General features: G+C 49.0%; 1 protein-coding gene and 1 non-coding gene across 4 annotated transcripts in view; both read left to right on the top strand.

Annotated features, from left to right (window-relative positions):
• The window catches only part of DLG5 (discs large MAGUK scaffold protein 5), a 129,459-nt gene that overhangs the window by 67,370 nt on the left and 44,247 nt on the right, over nucleotides 1–17,842 (top strand). For all 3 annotated transcript variants that reach the window (XM_057735930.1, XM_057735928.1, XM_057735929.1), the window contains exons 3-7: nucleotides 1,045–1,207; nucleotides 3,055–3,198; nucleotides 3,840–4,023; nucleotides 15,966–16,225; nucleotides 17,439–17,751. In XM_057735930.1, the coding sequence (XP_057591913.1) occupies nucleotides 1,045–1,207; nucleotides 3,055–3,198; nucleotides 3,840–4,023; nucleotides 15,966–16,225; nucleotides 17,439–17,751 (1,064 nt within the window). The remainder of the gene's footprint in view (nucleotides 1–1,044; nucleotides 1,208–3,054; nucleotides 3,199–3,839; nucleotides 4,024–15,965; nucleotides 16,226–17,438; nucleotides 17,752–17,842) is intronic.
• Nucleotides 12,913–13,017, top strand: LOC130854641 (U6 spliceosomal RNA). The gene has a single exon (XR_009054090.1). It is a non-coding gene; the product is annotated as a U6 spliceosomal RNA (small nuclear RNA).

The raw sequence follows: 17,842 nt of genomic DNA on the forward strand, positions 1-17,842 counted from the left end.
TCAGGATGACACGGAGTCAGAAGATGTTTGTCTTGCCTTTCGCACATGACAGGGCTACTGGGGAGACAGATACTGTGTCCCTGGGGTGAGTCAGCCTCTGGATCACATCCATAAACTGGGATGACTGCGTGGGTTACTCTGACCCCACTAGGATCTCTGAGGGTTAGAGAGCTCAGGTGAACACATGGACGGAATTAAATATAAAAGCACCATGGATTTTTCTCTTTTTCTGGGACGTTCGAGTGAGGCACGTACTTCCTCGAAGCGGATTGGGATCTCGTCAGAGGTGCTGGTGGTGGCCACTGTTCCTTAGTAGTAGCGTAAGGCATGGGGTTCGCTTCAGGACACATCTAGTCCTGGGGGCAGGCGATGAGGGCCTGGTGTGAGCTGGGCAGCCAGAGGCCCTGGGACTTACCTGCACCCCATCACAGTTATCTTGGCTGTGGGCGGCTCTCCCTGCACCTCCTTCAAGCTGCACGCCTGGGCTGGTTTAACAGGTCCTTCAGGCAGTTGGGCAGCTTGGAAGAGGCAACTGTGCGGAGTGTCCAGCCCTGATCAGGGGAACAGGGGACACGGCCCTTGGGCCCAGCTTTGGAGCTGGCTGCCTTGGTCCTCTGCCCGCTTTTCTGGGTTGCAGCTGTGTCTTCCTCTTCAGGCCGTGTCTTCCAGTCTGCTCAGGCTGGCTCCCCGTGCCCATGGGTGGGTGACAACTGGTGTTAGCAGAACAGGCAAGGATGCAAAGATTAGGGCCAATACAGTTCCATCCTGGAGATGCCAAAGCCAGGTTGGGAGAGAGAGGGGGACCTCAGTGTCCTCAGCCAGGGCTAAGCTAGTGGATGCTGGAGCCAGACTGCCTGGGCTCCGGTCCCAGCTGAGCCCCTTACACTCTGACTTGGTGGTGTCCTCTGGGAAAGGCAGATGTAACAGGACCCACCTGGCAGGGTGGTTGTGAGGGGTGCGTGCAAGCTGAGAGCCCAGAATGGTTCCTGGCCGCTGGTGGGGGCCGTGTAAATGCAAGTTCACTTTGTCACCTTCCTCCTGCAGGCACCACTGGGAAGGCGCCATCCCCACCACCCCTGCTCACTGAGCGGCAAGTGAACGAGAAGGTGGAGAACCTCTCTATTCAGCTGCGGCTGATGACCCGGGAGAGGAATGAGCTGCGGAAGCGCCTGGCCTTCGCCACCCATGGGACCACCTTCGACAAGAGGTGGTGACCGTGCCCCTCCCCCACCGGCCTGATGGACAGGGTCACCACCCTGATGCTGTGGCCTCCCCTGCCCCGAGGCATCCCCTTAGCTCCTGGGAGCCCTGCTGCACTGCTCGAATGTCCCTTCTCCCCACCCCTGCTTGTGGGCCCAGATACAGGGAGGGGGGGTACAGACTTGTTATGCTTCCTCCAGACCAAAATCGGAGTCTGTGGCCTGCATCACACAACTTGGGGGTTGAGAAGCGTGGGTGGGTGTGTCTGCCCTACACGTGGCTCCTGGCAGTGGCGTGCACTTGCTTGCGCCTGTGCGTTGCGGTGGGGTGGGTGGGGGGGGGAGGTGGATGTGTATGTGGACCAGCCTTGTGGCCTTTCTTCTGGACTTTCAGATGATCATTTGGTGGGTGGTCTGGGTAGCAGCTGGAGGCTTCTGGTCCCAGTGTGGTGCCTCGTCCCTGGTTGGTTGAATGGCCTTGGTCTTGTCACTAGTGCTCTCCCAGGCCTCTGCCTTCCAACCCCGAGACAATACGCTTCTCTCTCTGTCCCCTGTTCATTGCTGTGTGCAGCCCCTGCCCTAATAGAGACAGTCACCCCGTTGCTGAGCCTTTGGTCTATCTCTGTGTGCAAGGGCACCTCTGTCTCCCAGCAGTGGAGACAACCTACTTCGTTGTTGAGTGAATCTTTGTGTGGTTTTGTAAGCACGTTAGTCATTTCCTGCCACATATGTTTTAAAGGGGATTGGTCCCACCTGGCTTTTTTGTTGTTTTGAAGAAAGTCTTTGACCACTTCTTTAGTTGGGATGCGAGGTAGATACCAGGGAAGGGTTGGGGAGATGCTGGCGGGGGTTCTCAGGTGACTGGGAGCAGGGTTGGTTTAACCTCTTTCCTTTAGGAGCATCAGGGCTGTGTACCTCATCCTGAGGAATGGTTTTCTGGGATGATGTTGGGGCTCAAAGACTGTTCCTTGAGGTTACTTACATGAGGCTGTGTCTCAGTCAGACAGCTCGCAGGCAGGGCATGTGAAGAACCCAGCGTGCGAGTGTGTGCCCTCCGTGTCTGCTTTCATGCCCCCCAGGCAGGGTGAGTGGCCACACAGAGCCTGGCCCTTGACACAAAATGCTTGCTGACGCCCCCTCTAGAGCAGGGGTTCCCACACTTGAGCTCGCACCAGAATCACCCGCAGAGCTTGTTAAAGCACAGATTGCTGGCCATCCCTCCCTCCCTCCTGAGTGTCTGATTTCAGTGGTCTGGGGCTGGCCTGAGAATTTGCATTTCTGACGAGTTCCCAGGTGATGACAATGCTGCAGGTCCGGGAACCCCACTTGGAGAACTCCTGCTTCTGGAGACTTTTCTCAGTCCTGGCTGCATATTGGAATCTCTTGGGGAGTTAAAAAATCGTGAGGTCTGAGTCCTGCCCCCGGGGATGCTGATATAATTGATCTGGGCCTTGGTCTTTCATTACGTACCCAAGATTGAGAATCGCTGGTCTAAGGAGAGGGGGAGCATCATCACGGGGGCTGCTGGGCCCACTGTGTGTGCAGGCCTGTCCCATTGCCTCCCGGAGGCTCCCAGAGAACAAGAGCACCTTCCCAGCTCTCCAAGCCCATGCAGGCAGGTCAGCGGTCAAGGCCGTCTCCTCCGTCCTGGGGGTTCGGACTCTGTAGGTCTGGGCGCGGCCAGGACGTCTGGGCTTAGCAGGCACCGGGGAGGGGGAGTGGTGGTGGTGTGCAGGAGACCAGTGCTCGGGAACTGCTGGGCTGGAGTGACCTAGGACGGGGCTTCCTAGGGAAAGACATTCCTGGCATAGTGATCCCAGGGCCTGCGTTCACCCCTGTTTGCCGTCTGGGCCAGGCCCTACCACAGGCTGAATCCGGACTACGAGAGGCTGAAGATCCAGTGTGTGCGGGCCATGTCAGACCTGCAGAGCCTGCAGAACCAGCACACCAACGCCCTGAAGAGGTGTGAGGAGGTGGCCAAGGAGACCGACTTCTACCAGTGAGTGGGGCCTGCCTGGCCAGGGTTCCCAGCATCCGTGGAACGGCTGCCTCCTGCCAGTCTTTACCTCTGGACCTGGAGCCTGGGCTTCTGGTTCCATCCTGCCTCTGCCACGTAGCAGGCAGTGGGCCTTCAGCATGTGGATCTGTGGCTTTGAGCCTCCGTTTTCCACACCCTCCACTGCCAGCGTCAGAAGCACAGCTAGGGAAGTGGTTGAGTGCGTGAGACAGTAGGCTGGGCAGATCACGGTGGGGCCCTGGGGCCCTGTGGGCTCCGCCACCGCAGCAGAGGCAGATGGGGCACGCTCCCTTTCGGTCTTCTGGTGCCCCTCTGAGGGCATCTGCCTGCCCACCTGCTGACCTTTGCCCAGGCCTCGGTACTTGGAGGTGCCAGGTCCACACCAGGTAGGGGGCTCATCGCCTTTCCTCGGCCTTCACGTATGTGCCATTTCGGTGTCAGGTTCTTAAAAAGTAGTTTGGGTTTCTCTGGCATCTGGCTGACCCCAGGCTTTGGCCTGCCTCTGTGTGCTGCTGACGTGTCTGCTGTATTGGGGGTATGGGGACCTGGGGAGGAGGGGTGGTGCCTTGGGTGGGGGGTTGGAGGCTGGCTGGGCTCACTGTGTGTTGGGGGGGGGATTTCAGCACGCTCCACAGCCGGCTCCTGAGCGACCAGACCCAGCTGAAGGATGACGTGGACATGCTGCGGCGGGAGAACGGACAGCTGCTGCGGGAACGTAACCTGCTCCAGCAGTCATGGGAGGACATGAAGCGGCTGCACGAGGAGGACCAGAAGGAGATCGGCGACCTCCGGGCCCAGCAGCAGCAGGTAGAACCAGCCTGGGCAGTGGGAGATGGACCAGGGTCAGGCATTCACCCACTCATTATCCATTTCCCACCCCCTCTGCCACCTAATGTCTCATCTACCCACCCATCCACCCCCCCCCACCATCTCATCTACCCACCCATCCACCACCCCCACCATCTCATCTACCCACCCATCCACCCCCCCCACCTACCATCTCATCTACCCGCCCATCCACCCCCCACCATCTCATCCACCTACCCACCTACCTACCGTCTACCCATCTACCCCACCCCTCATCCACATATTCATCTACCCACCGTCTATCCACGTATCCACCTACTCACCCACCACCCATCCATTCACCCACCCACTGTCTGTCTGCGTGCTTACCTACCCACACCCATCTGTCCACCCACCCATGTGTTCATGTAATTACTTAGCAAGTATTTTTGGTGTCTGCCTTTTGTGAGGTATTGGGCTGTCTGTGTACAAACACTCAACTCTCGTTCTACTGGACTCTGCAGTCCAAGGGGGGATACAAATGTTAATCAAATAATCACACACATTCTGTATCATGAATGTTTCAAGGGCTACTAAGGAGGAGGTGCTGTGTGATATGTGTGCTGTGTCACAGGAATTCGACTTAGTCTGGGAGCTTTGGGGGTCTGTAGCTTCTTTCCTTTGTATGGATTGTGTGAGATTATAGATGGAGAGAATCTTGCAAATATTAAAATCCTGTGCAAGTACAAGATGGTACAGTTACCATTGTTATTTTGGGGTGGGAGCATGTCCTGCTGCCCTTGCTGCTCTCTGTGTTCGCAGTTAGTTTCTTTACTTTGCTCAGCTCTTGTTTCACATTGGCAGAAGCCTGAGGAGCAGGCCAGTCAGAACACCGCTTGCTGTGAGTGATGTTGGCTGGCGCCTCTTCTCTTGTACCTTATGGTCTGGAACTGCCCAGGCTGCCCAGAGACATGGCAGGGACTGATGATGCTCTGTGTCCAAAGGTGGTTGGACGTTTGGGGTTGGAAGACAGTCCCAGGCAGAGGCAGGCTGTCCTAGCACCGCAGCATGGGTCCAATGAAGCAGAGCCTCTTCCCCATCAGAAGCATTTATGGTTCCCCAGTTAAAGCGGGACTGTTGGGGCGTGATTGACACAAAGCTGGTATATAACAGTCTGAACTCACCTGGTAATTTAGCATGATGTTATGTTTGTTGCTTTATTTTCTTTTACAGTTAAAAAATGTTAAATTCAGAGACTATTGCAAACTCAGAAGAGTTGCAAATGCAGTACAAATTTTCTCCTGTATCCTTCAAGAATAAGTTGCCAACCTGATGCCCCATCACTCCTGAACATGTAAATATGTACGTCTTGCAAACAAGGATGTTCTCCTGTATAACAGTGACACATCAGGAATTAATGTTGACACGTACTACTGTCTAACCGTCAGACCCCAGTCAAGTTTTGCCACTTGTCTCAATAGTGTCTTTAATAGGAAAAGGATCCCATTCAGAATAAAGCACTGCATTTAGTTGTCATGTCTCTTTGGTTTCCTTCTATCTGGAACAGTTCCTCAGGCTGTGACCTGCATGACGCTGATGTTTTGGAAGATTATAGGCTAGTTATTTTCTAGGTTGTCCCTCAACCTGGATTTGTTTCATCCTCATGGTTAGGTGAGTTTTTCATCTTAGGCAGGAATGTCACAGAAGGGTTGCTGCCTTTTTCTCCTTGCATCCTGTTGATTGGGATTTGGCTGGAAATGACTTATTACTAATGATGTTCACTTTGATCATTTGACTAAGGTGTAGTGATACTTATTTTCTTTCGCTTTACACACCCCCATGTGCACACACACACTCATGGTTTCCTGTTTTTCTCAGTGAATTGTGTACCACTGTGGCCAGTGGGAGCCTCTTCAAGCTTGCTTGTCTGTCTTTTTAACATGTCCCCTCATTCTTTGAGCACTTGATCTCTGGCAAAAGAAGATGTTCCAGGTTTCTTTTCTAGTTTCCCTGCCCTAGTTGTGGAAGTCAAACATTTCTCCTACGAGTCCTCATTCCTTTTAGTGGAGAATGGGATTTAGAAGCATGATCTGAATGCTGGGTGTACCTGATGTACTCATTGCTCCTGGGGGGTAATGGCTCCAGGCCCTCTGTGTTCAGAATAAGGAATATCTGAGGACTGGCCCCCCCCACACCAACCCAATACACTGACTCATATCTGTTTCCATGTGTCTCTCTCCTTCTTCGTAATATATCTATACCTTCAGTATGTAATATGTATATTGGAAACCATGAGTTCACACTAATGGTTCCAGTTCCAGTCCCAGTCGAGTACCACAATATAACAAGGTTCATTCTTGTTTTCTTCCTTCCCATTTTCGTGACTCCCTCTTCCAGCAGTGAGATACGTGATTCTGATTATTCTAATCTGTTTACTCCTCTGCTGCCCCGCCTCACCCTTTGTGGGGCCCCCACGCACTTCTGAAGGGCCCCTTCTCATCCCTGCAGGCTCCGATGGCCACTCTGGGGCGCCCCTTGCCCACTGGAGCCTCCTGCCCTGCTCTCCTTACCAAATGGTTGTAAGGTTAAAAAGTTCAAAAAGGGGAAGGGCAGTGCTTTCTTCATGTTTTTTTAATTAAATAAATATACTGGCTGCGTTGGGTCTTCGTTGCCGTGCGTGGGCTTTCTCTAGTTGTGGCGAGTGGGGACTACTCTTCGTTGTGGTGCGTCTCATTGCAGTGGGCTTCAGTAGTTGTGGCACACTGGCTCAGTAGTTGTGGCACACGGGCTTAATTGCTCCACAGCATGTGGGATCCTCCCAGACCATGGCTCGAACCTGTGTCCCCTGCATTGGCAGGCGGATTCTTAACCACTGAGCCACCAGGGACGTCCCTTTTCATGTTTTTATACTATTTTTTTAATTGCAAAATTAATATGCATTTTGTAATATAATGAAAGAATCAAACAATACAGACATATAAAAAATAAAAATATTCTCCCAGTAGTCTCACTCCACAGAAAAGTTGGAGATTTTTGTCTGTACACATAGAACCCTTTATATCTTATTAATGTATTTGACAGAATGGAATCGCACCCTTCCTTTTGTTGCTAACATTGTTTATTTTTGCTGAATGTCATGTGCGTCTTTCTATTTCTGTACAAATCCTACTTCCTTGTTTTTAACTGCTGCAGAGTATTGTTACATAGAAGCAGCATAATTGATTTAACCAGTCCCCTATTGACTGACCCTTGGACTGTTTTCAGTACTTTCCCATTATAAACTATGTTCAATTGAAAATTTTGTTCCTGTGGCTTATCTTCTTTCTCTGATGGTTGTTGAACCCTTATGTGGAATACCCCGCCCAGGCTCAGTGTGGGCCCCTAAGCTGGATATACTCAGAGATACCTGGTGTCTTTTCCATGAGCCCTCTGATTAGGGGACTTGGTAGTGTGGGGGCAAGCCTGGTGGTGCGAGTGGGTACGCCTGGCCCAGCCACGGTAACGGACAGGTTTCTGGAAGGGGAGATGAGTGAAGGCCAGGGCCGCAGGAGTCCAGCTGGGGCAGAAAGCCCTGCAGCCCAGCAGGGGCGTCTGCAGTCCACCTGCTGCACCATCTCAGAGAAGCAACTCACACGTCCCACCTTCCTCTCCTCGGCCCTCTGACCTCCCAGGACTGGGGGTGGACGGTGCTCTGGGGGCATTGCTTTAAGGATGAAGTGAGACACCAAGGAGAGAGTGCTGGACCCGCGTTTCTTTCGGAGGTGGTGAAAATGTTCTGGAATTAGACAGTGGCCGTTGCTGCACAACTTTGTGGATTCACAACCTTGTGAATATTCCAAAAACCACTGAATTGTGCATTTTAAGGGGTGAATTATATGGTATGCGAATTATATCTCAAAATAAAAGACTCCAGTTACCACTTTGTCATAAAAAAACAAAAACCTGCCCTCTTGAGGGATGATGTTCTATCGCCTCCCATTCTCTGACTTCCCTCAGGACCCACACAGCTTGTACACACATCCAGACCAAGACGATCCCCTCCTATCCTCCCCTTCTTGTCCCTCCCACAAGTGACCTGGGAAGTCTTTCTAAGCCCCCGCTCTTCCATCTCACTCCTCTTCTCCTTTCTTTTCCTCTGACCCTTGGGGGGTGCGTAGTTGAGTACAGTAGTCAGTGAATTTCCCCATTTCTCTTCAGCTGGACCAGTGCCCCTTAGCACATGGCCTGGGGGCCATCTCTGGGCCCCACCAGAAGAGGAGGCCCAGTGCCGCAGGTGGGGGCGAGGGGTGCGTCTGAGCTGCCAGGCCACCTGCTTTCCCCTGCCAGGGCCTTAGCATTTTCACCAGGTCTGGGACAAGTGCTGGGCGGCGAAAAGCTCAGGTCTCGGGTAGGCCAGCAGCCGAGGAAGCAGGGGACACGGGGGCGACCTCAGGTCTCCTCCCGGCAGGCCCTGGGGGGCAAAGGTTGACCTCACTGGACAAGGCCGGTTTTGTTGCCTGGTTCCTCCCACGCCTTGTTAACTTGAAGAGGCCCTTGCGGGGGTAAATGGTGCTGTTTGACTTGCATGTTTGCTCGAGGGATTTGTGAACTCTCTGGCCCTCTGCATGATTTATCTCAGAGGAAATGAGGCAGCCCGGGTGGGAGGGCGCCATGGGCTTGGGGCCTGGGACCGCTCCCTCTCGAGTGCAGCAGATAGGTGGTTTTTCCTGTGTGTTTGCGTGAGTGCGAGCATGCATGTGTGTGTGGGTGCGGAAGGGTGGGCACAGTATGGCAGTTCCATCTCCAGGGGACCACAGTCAGAACGCTCCACTGGATGCCCAAGCCATCTGGAGGAGAGATGGCCAAGCTTTGGTGGGGGAGCAACATAGAGGATATTTTTGCATCTTCTTTCTTTACAGTAATGCGTATTTTTTGGTTAAAAAACAAGAAACTTCAACAACAGTGAAGTCACCCACCTCCACCTCAGCCCCAGGAGGTGACTAACCTCTCTGAACCACTTGGGATATTTCCTCGTGGACATTTTCTATGTCATATTTAACACACAAATTTTTGTTTTTATTTTCTGCCACCTGCCTTTTTTTTTTTAAACCGTGCAGTGTATTATGGGGTCTCCTTATATTTTCTGTAAATTTGGAACATACAACAAGATATTTCATAGTTCACTGCCAATAATTTATTAACCCCATTCTGTGTGTGTTGGGGGTCTTGGTAGTCTACACTGTTTCCTGTTATGAATAATTTCTCGGTGGGCACCCTTACATATGTCCTTATGTTCCTTTGTGCGTGTTTTTCTAAAGTTTGATTCTCAGGTACAATTGCTAGGTTCAAAGCAATGCTTTTCTTTTTTTAAAAAAATAAGATCTGCCAATTTATTTGGGAAACTTCAGGCTCTAGGACACTTCTCTCTTCTCCTTCTGGCCCTGGCACCTCTCTTTAAATATACTTTTTTCTCTGGTGACTCACGAGCGTTAACTTCTTTTCTCAGATAATCCAAGAAAGGGATTTCTTGATCTTCAAAGGGCATGGCTCTCAGAGAAGCCCAGAGTGTTTCTGACCAGTGTGGAGCAGGATATGAGGACAGCTCTGTTCTTGGCCTCCCTGAGGGGAGCAGCTCAGGCTGCGGCCCTCTGGCTGTGTGGATAGGACCAGACCTTGGCTTTGTGCCTCCCCTGGGCCACGTTCACCCCCTCCTCACAGGCCGGAGGGGAGTTGTCTCTAAAGGCTGCTGCCTGCATGAGCTGAGAAGTTTATCACCTTTTTCATTGTAGAATTCTGGGCCAAGTTTAACTGTTCTATCTCTCAGACTTCTGTTCGCCTTAGCTGGGAAGCTAACCGTTTGACAGTGTGTGTGCCTAACTATCTACTAAGAACATAATGTTACAACAATAAAAAGGAAAAATTCTAGACTGATAGGATAGTTTTTTAAATCCTCTGGAGTTAACTGTGGCCATGGTTTCCCCAAATTTCTTCAGAGGCTTTTGATTACATCAGCACAGGCATGATTCTCAGCCCTGCTTGTAGAGAAAAGTTGAGACGTGTTCGGGGCCCCACAGGCCTCTGAATATCCGGGTGCTGTCATATGGGAAGGAGATTGTTCTTGTGACTCCAGGACTAAGGACAAGAGGTTAGAAGTTGAGGAAGACGGGTGTCAGCTCATACTAAGCAAGGCCCTCTCATGCAGAGCTTTCACCTGTGAAATGGGTGGTCCAGACAGCACAGGGTACCAGCCTGGTCTCCCCAGGGCCCCTCCTGACCCCGGATTCTGCTGTGTTAGCAGAGCTGGGGTGGGCATCAGAAAGGCTCCCGGGGTCTGTTCCGGGGTCTTCTCTGATGGGCCCTGTCTCACTGGAAGAGTGTGACCCATCCTGGCAGTGGGTTCACTCTGCCCTCAGTTGCTCCTGGACGGTCATGCAGACCCCATCCAAGCTCCGCAAGGTTGGGGCATTTGGGGGACTGTTTCCCAAACTGTGGTGTTGACCCCAGATTCTGTTGTGGACCAGTGCAGGTGGGTTCTGCTAGGCCAGTGCCCAGAATGAGGTTTTTCTTTGCATTGTTTCAAGGCTTTATTTTATTAATAAATTAGGTTTTATTTTATTAATATGTGGGGTGATATTTAATTATTTTATTTATTAAATTTTTCTTAAAAATTGAGGTATAAGTGACATGTAACATTGTATTAGTTTCAGGTGTACAGCAAAATGATTTGATATTTGTATACGTTGTGAAATGATTGAAATGATCACCACAGTAAGTCTAGTTAACATTCATCAATTTACATAGTTACACTTTTTATTTTTCTTGTGATGAGATGAGAGCTGGTTTGTTTCTAAAGGAAGCTTGGAAGGTTGGGCACCTGGGAGTGCTTTTGGCTGGTCTACTCAGGCCTGCCACCTTGTGGGAAACTCTGGGAATGGCAGCAGTGCTTTTGTTTTGTAGTAAACTACACAGGACTCTTTTGGAGCCGTGGGGTTCTCAGCTAGCTTGGAGGTGTTTAGAGAATAAAACATTTGGAGTGATTTTTAAGTGGAATGTTCGAGGTACTGCCCACAAGACAGGGCAACCTTGTCTAGAAGCTGGATCTTTTCCAGATGTGACCCTGAAGGCAGGAGAGCTCTCCACTGGCACTGTGTGTCCTGGGCGTGTGTGGGCACGTCCTTACGGGATGCCCTTCTCACCTCTCAGTGGTGGGCACTGTGTCAGCTGATGTCCTTGGTGTCCTCCAGCCCTCATGTCTGCACCTGGACAAATTCAGGGGTCCTCAGTTTGTCCTACACTTGGGGACCCAGTTCTCCTTTGTCTAGTAATTTATGGAAAAGAATAATGTTATATCTCTATCTTGCAACATATACAAAAATATATTCCAGTAGTTTAAATAAATAGTTTAAAGATTTAAATGTGAAAGGTAAAACTAACACTTTTTAGAAAAACTAATGAGAGAGTACCCTCATGATCTCAAGGTATGAAGGAAAGAGTTTCTTAAATAAAACAACCAAACCACAAACCATAAAGGAAATGCTTGATAGATTGTTACCACATTAAAACGTGAAATTTTAGTAACAAAGGACATTCAAGAAAATTTAAAACCCACATATCAGGAAAAGATACATATCAGGAAAAGATATTTGTAATGAATATAACTGGGAAAGGATTAGTACCTGGAATTTAAAAATAAGTCCTGCAGAAAGAAAGGGAGGGAGGGGTAGGGGCAGGTGGGGAAGGAAGGAGGGGAAGAAAATAAAGGCTATGACAGGCATAGCCTGTCATATTTATATTTATGAATATAAAACAGATAGCTAGTGGGAAGCTGATGCATAACAGGGAGATCAGCTCGATGATGGGTGATGACTTAGACGGATGGGATGAGGAGGGTGGGAGGGAGTCATGGGAGAGAGGGCGATATGGGGATAGAAGAGAAAGTGTATAGTCAGTAAACAGGAGAGTTGCGCTGTCTTTCTGGTAATCAGGAAAGCAAGTTTAATAAAAAAGGAGTCTTATTTTTGTCCATCAGATTGGCAATACTTAAAAAAGAAGTCTGATTGTTTCATGATAGCGGAGAGGTGGAAACATCCCAAGCGTCCTTTGACGAATGAATGGATAAACAAAATTCAGTACATATATACAATGGAATATTATTCATCTTTTAAAAGGAAGGAAATTCTGTCACATACTGCAGCCTGGATGAACCTTGAGGACATTATTCTAAATGAACTAAGTCAGTCACAAAAAGATAAATACTGCGTGATTCCATTTACATGATTCCATTTATAAATACTGTATATACCTCTAGAGTGGTTGGGTTCATAGAAGCAAAGTAGAAGGGTGGCTGCCAGGGCCTGGGGGAGGGGAAACAGCTAGCTGTTTAATGAGGACGGAATTTCAGTTTTGCAGGATGAAAAAGCTCTACAGATTGGTCTCACAACAATGTGAATATCTGTAACACTACTGAAATGTATACTTCAAAGGTTAAAGATGGCTAAGACAGTTTTGTGTTATGTGTGTTTTATCACAATTAAAAATTAAAAGAAAAACCTGACCGTATGAAATCTTGGTGAGGATATGTTGACAACAGTAACTCTCAGGGCTCCTGCCCACAGGCTGTGGGATTTAAATTGGAATAGCCACCCTGGAGAGCAATTTGATATCGTCCAGTCAGCAGGGGAATGTCCATAGGTGTCCACCCTAGAGGGGAATCTCACAGGTATGGGAGAGGAGACGTACACACTGTTCACAGTAGTATCATTTTTAACAGCAAAAAAATGGAGATGATGCAAACATCTATCCACCAGAATGAGAATATGTGATGTGGACATACAGAACAGACTTGTGGTTGCTAAGGGGGAGGGGGCTGGGGGAGGGATGGATTGGGAGTTTGGGACTAGGAGATGCAAACTATTATGTATAGAATGAACAGTGCTCCGTATGGCAGCACATATACTAAAATTGGAACGATACAGAGAAGATTAGCATGGCCCCTGCGCAAGGATGACACAAATTCGTGAAGCGTTCCATATTTTTTGTAGCACTGACATGCATACACTACCAAATGTGAAACAGATAGCTAGTGGGAAGCTGATGCATAAGACAGGGAGATCAACTCGATGATGGGTGATGACTTAGAGGGATGGGATAGGGAGGGTGGGAGGGAGTCATGGGAGAGAGGGCGATATGGGGATATATGTGTAAATACAGCTGATTCACTTTGGTGTACAGAAAAAAAACTGACACAAGAGTGTAAAGCAATTATATTCCAATAAAGAGCTTTTAAAAAAGAAAAGGATAAACAACACGGTCCTAACTGTACAGCACAGGGCTATATTCAACATCCTGTGTTAAACCATAAAGGAAAAGAATATTAAAAACAAGGTATATATGTATAGCTGAATCACTTTGTTGTACAGTAGAAATTAACAACGTTGTAAATCAACTGTACTTCAATTTTTAAAAATATGTCCACAATACACACTACTATATTTAAAATAGATGACCAACAAGGACCTACTATATAGCACAGGGAACTATACTCAATATCTTATAACAGCCTATAATGGGAAAGAATCTAGAAAAGAATATATATATAGATTCTGAATATATATATATGTATATATATATATAACTGAATCAGTTTGCTATACACCTGAAACTAATACAACATTGGAAATCAACTATATTTCAATAAAATTTTTTAAAAAATCTTAAAAAAGAATGTATGATGTACTCCTACAGTGAAATACTATCTGTACCACTGACTAAACCTCAAAAACAGCGTTGAATGGAAGGAAGCACATGTAGCACCATTAGGCAGTTTCATGAGTACATAAGTAGTGTAAGTAGAATACTGTGCATGGAGATGGTTGACAGCAAGTTTAGGGGAGCAATTCCGAAGGGGAAGAGAGGGGTACTGGCTAAGAGAAGGGTGTGTTGGGGGCTTTGGCTAAGCACCTGTAATACTTTATATCTTTGGAAAGCAATCTGAGATATGTGACAAGGCTGACTCATCCCTCTGTATCGGTGGGTTCCACACCTGAGGATTCAACGAGCCAGGGATTAATCTGCAACAGTGACGTGTTTTTCTAAAACAGTGAAGATTTTAACCACCTGAGGAACCTGTTACCATTGTTTAAAGTGAGTTTTGTAGTTTGGTGTCCTTGTTAGATTTCCTTTGAAAGAGTTTTGTTTTGTTTTGTTTTGTTTTGTTTTAAAAAAGGGAGAAAGACAAGGAAAAAGACTAAAAGCTCTGAATGAGCTGATTTCTGAGATTCCTTTTTTCCACAACAGTCTGTAGTCCTAGGGCTAATGGCTCAGAGGAACGAACTCACTTTCCTTGTCTCTAAAAGCTTCTGACATTTGAATGAGCTCTTTCTTGTTAATTATATTTATTGAGGGCTCACCCTCCCTCCAAAGGGAATATTCAGTAGTTCCAGGTTCTGGTTCTCTGGGCTGCAAAGATCTTCTGATAACTCAAGGTCCGCGTTGGATGAGCCAGGTGTTTCCTGGGCTGTTGAACCTGGAACGGTTAAGCAAGCTTTTCTGGTTCAGTCGTATCATTTGAGGAATAAGGAAATGAACCCATCCAAGGGCTCAGATCCCCTGAGGTGCTTAGCAGAAGTCAACAGGCCCTGACCACCTCTTAACACATCTTGTATTTTGTGCTCTAGAGCAGCCCCCCGAGTGAGTGTTAGTCCCTGTAATTCAGAGTAGAACCCTCTCTTGCTTAAAACTCTCCTACGGCTCCCATCTCACTCCAGATGCAGTCTTTGCTGTGAGCCTTGAAGCTGGGTCCACTTCTCCTTGTTCCCTGGGTTCTAGTCACTCTGTCCTGCCCTCCTGTTTGTGCCTAGTACATGGCTGGTGATTCCTGCCTCAGGGCCTTTGCACTTGCTCACTCCTCTGCAAGATGTGCTCTTGGCTGCTGCTGTTCATTTGCACCTGAGCGCAGAAGTCACCTTCTTAGAAAGGCCTCCTCAGGCTATAAGACTCTCTCATGACCTCCTCTGCTGCTCAAAAGTCTCTCTCCAGGTCGTTATCCTATCCTATTTTGTATTTCCTTGACAACCCTTACTACGCTCTCTAGTTATTTTATTTGCTTTATTTCTGTTTACCATCTCTGTGTGTTTGTATCGTCCCGTCAGGATAAGAGGTCCACAGGCCACAGTCACGGTGTCTGCCAGCATCACCAGCATCTAGAACAGGACTAGAACATGTTAGGTACTTGGGTTGAGGGTCCTCAGCATCACCCCCAGGTTTGGTGATTTGCTAGAGGGACTCACAAGACTTAGCATATAATCATACTCACAGCTCAAATTTATTTCAGTAAAAGGTCACAAAGCAAAAATCAGTCAAGGGAAGAGGTGCATGGGGTGAAGTCCAGAGGAAACCAGGTGCTAGGTTCCAAGAGTCCTCCAGCTGTGGGGTCTTCTCAGGACAGACTTAGTTCCCGCAGCACCAAATCGTGACAACACATGGGAAGTGTAGCCAGGGAAGCCCATGAGATACTCCCTGCCTGAGGTTTTTCCTGGGAGCTGGCAATGTAGGTACCCCCTGTTTGGCATGCTCTGAAATTTCAGACTCCCAGAAGAATGCCCAAGACACACTGTTCATCCAGGTCCAGGCGTGGGGACCCCTTCCTGTCGCTCGGGGAGAGTTTTATATCAGTGCAGGGAACTGCTAACCATTCAATTCCAGACACCAGCCAAGGGTCAACTTGTAAGCAGTCCTTTCTAAGGATAGAAGTCTCAGGCCTGCTGTTGTAGCCCTTTCCTGTACACTAGTTAAGAAATCGTTGTGAATGAATGAATCAACTCCACGTGACTGCAGGGCCTGTGGAATCAGACCTCGAGACTCCTGAAGGCCAAAGGGTGTGACCTCCCCTCCCTTGTCAGCAATCCTTACCCAGACAGATGGAGGCGAGTTTGTGCTTCTTCCTGCCCTCAGACCTTCAGGAAACGTGATTCTCTGGTCCCCAGGTGTTGAAGCACAACGGGTCATCAGAAATTCTCAACAAGCTGTATGACACGGCCATGGACAAGCTGGAGGTGGTTAAGAAGGACTATGATGCCCTGCGGAAGAGGTACAGTGAGAAAGTCGCCATCCACAATTCGGACCTGAGCCGCCTGGAGCAGCTGGAGGAGGAGAACCAGCGCCTGCTGAAGCAGACGGAGATGCTGGCCCAGCAGAGGGACACGGCCATCCAGCTGCAGCACCAGTGCGCCCTCTCCCTGAGGAGGTAGGAGCCGAGGCCGCCAAGGAAGGGAGCAAGCTGGCCTGTCTCTTGGTCTTGGAAAATAGCCAGAGGGCCAAATGCATCTTCTCTGCCAGGGACCACTCTCGTTTGTCGGCTTGTGGTTATCTGCAAGGCTCCCTGCCACTTTCGGGGGGTAAAAAAAAACACAAGCAGTTGAACTTTTCAGTCAAAAATTACTTATCTCCAGGAAACATTTTGCTGACACTCAATGTGTCTTGGGAACTGTGCTCGTCTCCCTCATCTGCACGACTCTGGTGTGTTCTGACCATCCTATTTCTGAGGTCACCCCGCAAGCCTCTCCCTCTATGTCAGTCCCCCACCTAGCAAATAGGAAAGTTGTTTGTCCTAGGTGTTGTTGTTCTAAAATTTCATTTTCTATTAAGGTAGATACTCTGTAGGGATGTGACCCCTGCTGTCAAACAGTGTTTCTTAAGGTACATTCCTGCAGAATACCTGTTCTCTGGGGTGCTTATCAGGTTTGTATGAAAAGTATTCTCTGGCTTTAAAAGGGTTTGGAAATTGCTGGGTTGCACACAAACAGGTGTTTATGCTGCAGGACTTCTCAGAACCTTTACTCTGATACTGTGCACTAGTCTCCCAAGAGGCGACAGAATGCAGTGTTTCCCAAATATCAGTCATGTTTGAGAGCTCTTTTTTAAATGGAGCCCTGTGCAGGATTGGTGTTCTAAGGAACCCACATTCAGAGACGCTGCTGTAGAGCTGCGTCTCTGACTCTAATCTGCAGGCTGCCTGCATGGAAGGTGCTTCCTGGCCTGGAAGGACTGAGCTGTGCTCTCACACTAACCTGGAGGCTTTGGGCCAGTCACCTGTATCTCAAGGCCTTATTATCTGTATCTGTAAAATGAGGTGGCCGGACTCAATGATTACTTAGGCCACTTTTATCTTTCATAGGCTGTGATTCTAGCATTGTTTTGTTTTTATTTTTAAAACTAATGTAGCTTGACTGTGGAAGAAATAACAGTTATTTCTGGTAGAGCAGAGGGCATGAAGTTCTCAGTTCAACTTCTGGTATTTGTAAAAGGCTGAGAAAAATTCCAGGTCCAGGGGCACTGGTCCTTCATGACTTTCCTCTCTCAGGGGTATGGAGAATGACCTTCATACTTGACTGTCCAGCACAGCAGAGCTGGCCGGGCAGGTCCCCACCCCGCACATCCTGGCTGCCCCTCTCCCCCAGGTTCGAGGCCATTCACCACGAGCTGAACAAGGCCACCGCCCAGAACAAGGACCTGCAGTGGGAGATGGAGCTGCTGCAGTCGGAGCTGACGGAGTTGAGGACCACACAGGCAAAAACCGCCAAGGAGTCGGAGAAGTACAAGGAGGAGCGGGATGCAGTGTACAGCGAGTACAAGCTCATCATGAGCGAGCGCGACCAGGTCATCTCTGAGTTGGACAAGCTGCAGACCGAGGTGGAGCTGGCTGAGTCCAAGCTCAAGAGCAGCACGTCTGAGAAGAAGGCGGCCAGCGAGGAGATGGAGGCACTGCGACAGGTAGGAAGGTGGCAAGGGAGGAAGGGCTGTGGTGCACAAGTGTCTGGAGTGGCAGGGAGCAGCCTTCAGCCTGCTGCTGGCTGGGTTATCG

This window comes from Hippopotamus amphibius, chromosome 5, assembly GCF_030028045.1.
Source record: "Hippopotamus amphibius kiboko isolate mHipAmp2 chromosome 5, mHipAmp2.hap2, whole genome shotgun sequence".
NCBI classification, from domain to species: Eukaryota; Metazoa; Chordata; class Mammalia; order Artiodactyla; family Hippopotamidae; genus Hippopotamus; species Hippopotamus amphibius.